We start from the raw sequence: 7,601 nt of genomic DNA on the forward strand, positions 1-7,601 counted from the left end.
TTCTGAATACTTTGGATTACTTAATATATTGTCATGCTTTTCACAACTACATGAATGTAGCAATCACAGATAATAAAAAAGCCCTGTTTTTCCTTAACCATTCCTTTATTTATAAAGCTGAATAGTGGAAGAGAAACATAAAATATGCCATTGAAAAGTGTTTACGGTTTTCGTAACCAACATATTCCATCACTTAGTTAAAATAAAAAGTAGCCTTGCACAATGACGCTCTTTTGGTTAGGACCGCACCTTCCTCGCGGTGGAAAGCGGCCAATTACAGCCGTTTCCGTTCCCCTCCTCAAACCCTCCGAGCGGCGAGGTTAAACCGGGTGATGGCGTGTCACCTTACACACACTGTGCACTGTAAGAGTATAAAGATCATGGTGCAACAGTGAATTAAATCATAATTATTTACAATTGCAGGGGTAGCGTGGATTTATGGGCGCTGAAACCGAGCGCAAGCTTGAGGGGGCCGCGCATGCGCAGATCCGCTAGGTAGCACACCTCGATAGGCAGCATGTTTTGACAGAACACCTGTCTTATGCGTGGTCCACGCAGCGTGGAATTACCAAAATTAGAGAGGAGATAGAGAGGGGAAAGCCTAACACATGAAACAGTAAAAAACGGCCGTGTAATTCAATTATTTTTTAAAAAGTAACTGTATTCTGATTATCGCTCATTTAAACGGTAACTGTAACGAAATACAGTTGTATTCTAAATACGTAACGCCGGTACATGTATTCCGTTACTCCCAAACACTGGTAAAGGGAAATAAGTTGCTGAAACAGACACCCCGTCCTGCCCGGGGAACAGACACAGTGTCGGCATATTTATGAAAGTGAAATTATTGTCATTGTGATACACAGCACAGCACTCGGTGCACACAACGAAATGTGTTCTCTGCTTTTAACCCATCACCCTGAGTGAGCAGTGGGCAGCCATGACTGGCGCCCGGGGAGCAGTGTGTGGGGACGGTGCTTTGCTCAGTGGCACCTCAGTGGCGCCTTGGCGGATCAGGATTCGATCCGGCAACCTTCTGATTACGGGGGCGGCTTCCTTAACCGGTAGGCCACCACTGCCCCGAGTTTTATTATTATTTATTATTATTTTTTTTATTATTATTTATGAGTTTTATTATGAATGTTTCTTGTAGAATCTCTTGTTTTAATAGAGCGAGGTAAAGACACATATTAATAAAGCCCACTTTATTTTTTGGACACCACTCCGACAACCGGCGATGTATGTCGAGGAGCCAGATACAGGTCTCGTCGCTGCGCCGAAACTGAGTTAACGGGCCAGAGCAGGTTACTTTATCCGACATCGTTTTAGCCAATTCAAGCATCTCTATAAAATTATCTTTAGTTATTTTCCGGTTATTTGGTTAAATTTGCGCGGAAAACGCCGGGTTTTATTCGCTGGTGCCGCTATCCTCACGTTTCTAACTAATGAGTCGCCAGTGACTAGAGCGGGCGGTCTGTAGGACCCAGCGGAGGCCTCGCTGAGGGGGGAGAACCGGTGTGTGGTGCCCAGGTGGTGGGGGAGCTTGGCGGGTCCTCTGCTGAGCATCTGATGATGATCTACAATATGACTAATGGTCTTCCAGAAGATACCACCACCTCCTCTACCTTTTTTTTTTGTTGAAAACAAACTTCATTTAAAAACCAAGCAATTACAAAACCGGTTAACAAAAAAAAAAAAAAAAAAAAGTCCTCATCCCTCCACAAACCTGAGTCGGAAACTTTTGCGTAGCAACAGGGAAGTTGATTTTACATAATAGAATAATGGGAACTGCTTCCTGTGTTCAGTACAGTTAGCTTCAGGTCGGAAGGAGAGCACGAGGTATGTTCTCTTCACTCATCAATAACCATAGCGGGAAATTGATCGCGTGTATTTCTACTTTTATAAAAGGGTGGTAGTAGCCTAGCGGAAGACCCAGGTTCAAATCCCACTTACTTCTGCCATTGTGTCCCTGGGCAAGACACTTAACCCTAAGGGCGTCTGATAAATGCTGTAAATGTAAATTAAAAACATTGAACCCAGTATAACTGCATTAGTGAAAGTGAAAGTTTGTCATTGCGACACAGGACGGCACGCCGTGCACTGAAAAAAAGGTGTCCTCAATATTTAATGCATTAGGGGTGGTAGTAGCCTAGTGGGTAACACACTTGCCTATGAACCAGAAGATCCGGGTTCGAATCCCGCTTACTACCATTGTGTCCCTGAGCAAGACACTTAACCCTGAGTTGCTCCAGGGAGACTGTCCCCTGTAACTACTGATTGTAAGTCGCTCTGGATAAGGGCGTCTGATAAATGCTGTAAATGTCAGTGTCAATGAATGTTATAAATGTCAAATGTCAATTACCTTGTAAGCACCCTTTTGTGCAGCGAAATGTGTCCTCTGCTTTTAACCGTCCCCCTTGGTGAGCAGTGGACAGGCACCCGGGGACCAGTGTGTGGGGACCGTGACTTTGCTCAGGGACACAATGGTAGTAAGCAGGATTTGAACCTGGGTCTTCTGGTTCATACCACTCTCCCCTACCACGCTCACTCCAAGCTGGTATTAGGAAACATTTTTGCCAACTTATCTGCTGAGTAGTGCAGACGATGTAATGCTTTAAACTGGATCAAACATTGTCTAATACAGACCTGTGGAAAATTTCTAATCATGTACACTGACTGCAATAAAGATTTTTTAAAAACCATGTCATTGTAAGAACAGCCGAATATTCTAATGTGACATTGTGTCAGTGTGCCAGTCCCTCAAGTGTAACTGGGTTCTTGTAAGATATTTATTTACACAGGGAAATTCTAAAGGGTTTACTTTATGTGATTATGTAACACTTGGTTTAAATATGCTAAATATTTTTTTCATGCAGATTTCCCTTGATTCAGTATGTTAAAATGCAAGCGAGTTTGTACCGTTTGTCTTCTATTGGCCTTTGCTCTCTGGATTGCATGCAAAGGCAAAAGTTTTAAAGGTAAGACCTGTTTTTGTTTGGCAAAGAACTTAATGTGTGGATGTTAAATACAAAAAATAATTTTACATCACACTGATATATGAACCCCTCTTTTTCACAGATACCGGACAGGACGTACAGGTATGAACAATATCTTTTAATGTGTTCATTTGTAAGACCTTTCATGGAATGGAGTCAAATGACCACAATCAAATCCTTGTTTTTACTTGATTGTTCGGTGGCCTTACCTGCTTCTTCTAAGATTTAGAACCTTGTTCATTCTAAATATGAACAGACTGAAGCACCATATTAAACACCTAATAACTTGAATTTCTTAAAATGGCAATTAATTGCTTCACTCTGTCTAGTAACATGAAGCATGATAATCTACTCTTTCTATCTGTGGTAGCCTATGATGCTCAGGGGGCAAGACACAGGACGCGCTAGTGGAACCGGTAAGGACTTTCTTCATTTGGTGCACAGTTCGGTCAGTCTGCCACCTGCTTTCGTTGTATTTCAGTAATGTAAACTCATGCCCATTCGCCACTTCCAAAACCATATGGGTGTCCTGCAAAGTGCTTTATAGAATATCTTTTTTACATACACATACAGCCAACAGGCAAGCCAATACCATTCAGACAGGACGTATGGAGAATTTGGAGCTGGTAATAAGAAGTCATGAAGCAGGAATTAAGCATGACGTTGGTGTGAGTTCTGATTAATTGAACTCGGAGCTGGACCACAAGTCACATTGAAAGGAGGGCAGGAGGCACAACAGGAACAGGATATAGGGACAAAAGAATTTTCCTTGCTCTCCCATAAGAGAGACATGGGTCGCCCAGCCCGTATAGCACCTTTCCACCACACACCAAAACACTGCACAGGACCAGGAGACCCCCATCTTCACTGTCGTTTGAGCCAGAGATCTGGTGGAATCGATAGGGACACAGAAAGGAAAAAGGGAAGGTGAACATATAGAGACAGAGAGAGAGCGGCACCATACTGCCACAGAGATCATGGTGAAGATGACCAACTGACTTAAAATAAGGATTGGGGTGAGATTGGCTCTGCTACTGGCTGCAGGGGAGGATCTGGTACCATCTTGTGGCTGAGAGGTGCCAGGAAGTCACGCGAATCAGGAAATCAGATTGGAAAACTCTGATTTGTATCAAAAATACTTACTGCATTTTATACAGTTATGTCTGTAAAGGAACCCTATTGTGAATTAATGAGAAAATGAACTAATTTCATTAAGAAAAACAGGAATTTAATCAAACTTCTAGCACTTATTTCCATAATGAGGGGTGATCATTTGGTTGAGTTGTGTATTTCTGTAAATATCTTAGAGAATTAAATGTTAAATGTTACAAAAGTAAATTTTAATTTTAAATTTGTTTCTTTTTAATCAGATAATGAGCAGAGCATCGTGGTAAGAGCAAAATAATGCAAACATCTGTCTGTGTCTTGTCTGTCTGTCTGTCTACAGTTCAATTATTGCCACCCCTTGTAAATATGAGTAAATCTGATTGGCAGAAGCTTTATTCTGCAGTCATCTATTGTAATATGGTATTATGCTTATTTAGTCTTGGTATCACTAAGAGTAATTCTTTTTCCTCATAAATGATCTCCTTCAGAATTGTTAGCATAGTTGATAAAGCTCACTTGAAGTTGAACAATATCTAGACCATCATCTTAATTTTGAAGCCTGTGGTTTTAATTTAATTCTGTTATGTTTACAGGGGAAATCTGACCCTGCAGAAGCATGTGAGTGCCAAATTCCTCTTGAATTTGAAAATGAAAAAATATCCACTTGGTTATAGAAATGACTATCCATATATCATTAAATTTCTCCTTTTTATTTAAAGCTTCCCCCAGTTTAGGCGCCTGCTATGAAGTCTTGAACATGCCAGACATCTCCTCTCTGAGAACCATTTGGTGTGATGATAAATTGTTGAACAACGATTCACACGATTGTACAGATGAAAATGTACCAGTGTGTCTCTTGCAAAAGAAGATTCTTCGCATCCGGAACACATGCACAGGTCTACAAATAGAAGGAGTCGATTCTAACAATGTGATGCAACCATTTCACATTGAAAAGATCTGTATGTTCTAATATTGCTATATTTCAATCAAATGACAGTTTAGATTAATGAGAAATAATTTACTTATATTCCAAAATTCTTGTATTTTTTTATTTAGCATGTCCTGAACTTGAAAACAAGAGCATGGTGAACAACAGCAACACTGGAACACAAGGTAAGAAAATGAAACAGATACACTTTTAATCTAAGAAAACAGTTGCAGCCTTTTTGGTGTAACAGATTTTTAGCATGAATCAAGTAAAAAAAAGCAGCTTGAAACAGTAAAAAAAAATTAAGTAAAAGTTGTGTACTGCGAGGGATTATGGTGACTGTCCACATCGGCGTCACGTGATTGGAATGGGAAGATGGTGAAAGGCGATTCCTGTACGATTTAATCAGTGCCGACCTGAGCAGCGCTGTCCATGCTCAGTCAGTGAGTTCCACCAAGGCAAAGTTGATCTCAGTTCTATACTTCTGAGAAAGTTTGATGTGTATGTGCCTTATATTGGGGTCAGTACCAAGAGACAACCTTTCTCAATGTGGCATCAATTTCAACATTCTGTGGGTATAAAAAGCTGGTATTGTCATTAAGTCATTCCAAGTTCATCATTCAAAGAGCCTTGAACATGCAACGTCACTTAAAGGACAAGCAGCGTCACCTGGCTGTGGCGCACCTTCGGGTCAGTGGCAGGCAGTCAGATGTTGCAGGCCCGTTTACGAGATGCGAGGGTAATAGGGTTTCCAGACAAACCATTCACAACCGACTCCACCACTTTGGCTTGAATGCCAGATGACCTGGACAATGCAGCAGTGGTGTACTGTTGGGTGTTGGGTCACCTTGCGCAGAAATGATGGTCCTCAGCGTTGCTGGAGAAGGCGAGGTGAGCAATACGCTGAGGTCAACATGGTCCCCATAGTTTGCTTTGGTGGAGGAGGTGCAACAGGCTGGGCAGGCATCACTAGTCACCGCAAAACAGATCTGGTTATTGTAGATGGCTCAGTCACTGTACGTTCTTACCTCAGAGACATCATAGAAACCCATCATCATCCCTCAATTCTGCCAGCACGCCCCCAATTTTCTGTTCATGGATGATAATGTTCCACCACATCATGGCAGAATTGTCACAGCTCGATTTCAGGAAGTTGGAGTGCCTCATATGGTATGGCCATCAATGTCCCCTGACCTGAACCCCATAGAGCATGTCTGGGATCAGTTGAAGCAGAGACTGAATGATCGTACCCCAACCCCCACGTGACCTGGCAGAACTATGTATAGGACTTGTGGAAGAGTGGAATGCATTGCCTCAGAACAGTAATATCAAAGGGAACTTTTACTTATTTTATTAAAATTCAGAGCAAATAGGAAAAGCACTCATGTAAATAACAATATCTGCAAAACGTGGCTACTAACAGTTTAGAATGTATTTTGGTTTAAAAATTGATTCCATAATTTCTTAATTCAGTTGTTTTTAATAAGTAAACATTGAACTTGTTGTAAACATTGAAAGTATATATTTTCTCTATTAAAATTAACTTAAATTAAATCTCATGCAAATATGTTCTATTTGGAAGAATTCAGCAGTAAGCACATTTAAAACACCCAAAGCCATTCAAACCGATACTCATTTTCCATATGTTTGCCATTTTAATTTAAATCCACATATGTTAGCAATATTTTCATTTTGATATTTTGCATTTGACTAGTAACATTCATAAGTATCAATTCTGTCAATATTTAATTACATTATATTTTCCCCCACAGATCAAGACAACTCTAACCCTAACCTCTTGTACATTTTGATACCTTTGATACTGGTCATTGTTATTGGTGAGTGACATTAAAATATTCAAATGTTTGACAATATTACATTTTGGATTATTTTGAACACTCTACTGTACAGTGGACATAGTTGTGTTTACAGTGCACATAGTTGTGTTTAATCCTCTATAGGGATTGCAGTTGGGATCTGCAGGAAGCGTCATTGCAGAAGACCAGAACCCTCTGGAGAACCCATGGAAATGCAGGGTTTGCAGAGAGCAGTATCATGAGTTTGCTGGTGCAATTCAGAACTTTCTTTGAATACAGCAGCAACATCAAATTGATCCACTAGCACGAGTTTTTAAAGTGTAAAGATGCTGAAAGATGCTGAAAAAGTGATGTATGTATTTTATTCCAGCCACTTTGAATATTGCATCCCCTTCTACAATAAATACCAATAATGTATAATTCTTATTATGTTAATAAACAATTTCTCATTTTTAATTTGATCAAAAGCCTTGGATGCTTCTAATAGTACATAAACATGCTTGAATTATGTCTCTTTAGAAGTAAGTTATTTTAATGCATATTTAATGTTGCTTATCTTTTAAATTAACTTGTTTTAGATAAATATTTTATTTCTCTATATCTAAACAATCATACAGAACATATTACATTAATACACTTAAAACACTTATATAGGTGACATTCAAATATTTATTTAGCATTATTAAAAACATACATTTGTTTGTGCTAACATTTCCAAAATATAGGGGAATGATGTGTATCACTTTTCATAGG

The 7,601-nt window shown here is 39.8% G+C and overlaps 1 protein-coding gene across 3 annotated transcripts; it reads left to right on the forward strand.

The window, feature by feature from the left end:
- The first annotated feature begins 1,693 nt into the window (after positions 1 to 1,693).
- Positions 1,694 to 7,353, forward strand: LOC114792877 (uncharacterized). 3 transcript variants are annotated; one of them, XM_028984375.1, is made up of 10 exons: positions 1,694 to 1,839; positions 2,877 to 2,978; positions 3,079 to 3,098; positions 3,367 to 3,412; positions 4,367 to 4,386; positions 4,697 to 4,721; positions 4,823 to 4,999; positions 5,160 to 5,216; positions 6,804 to 6,869; positions 6,993 to 7,353. In XM_028984375.1, exons 2-10 carry the CDS (start codon positions 2,894 to 2,896, stop codon positions 7,088 to 7,090), a joined length of 594 nt encoding a protein of 197 aa, XP_028840208.1. In that variant the 5' UTR covers positions 1,694 to 1,839; positions 2,877 to 2,893; the 3' UTR covers positions 7,091 to 7,353. The 3 variants fall into 3 exon arrangements, with proteins under 3 accessions (XP_028840208.1, XP_028840207.1, XP_028840209.1); XM_028984374.1 differs by having other exon boundaries at positions 1,695 to 1,839; positions 4,823 to 5,062; positions 6,993 to 7,309; XM_028984376.1 differs by having other exon boundaries at positions 1,697 to 1,839; positions 4,823 to 5,062; positions 6,973 to 7,309.
- Positions 7,354 to 7,601: the final 248 nt, after the last annotated feature.

This window comes from Denticeps clupeoides, chromosome 6 (genome assembly GCF_900700375.1).
Source record: "Denticeps clupeoides chromosome 6, fDenClu1.1, whole genome shotgun sequence".
NCBI lineage: Eukaryota > Metazoa > Chordata > Actinopteri > Clupeiformes > Denticipitidae > Denticeps > Denticeps clupeoides.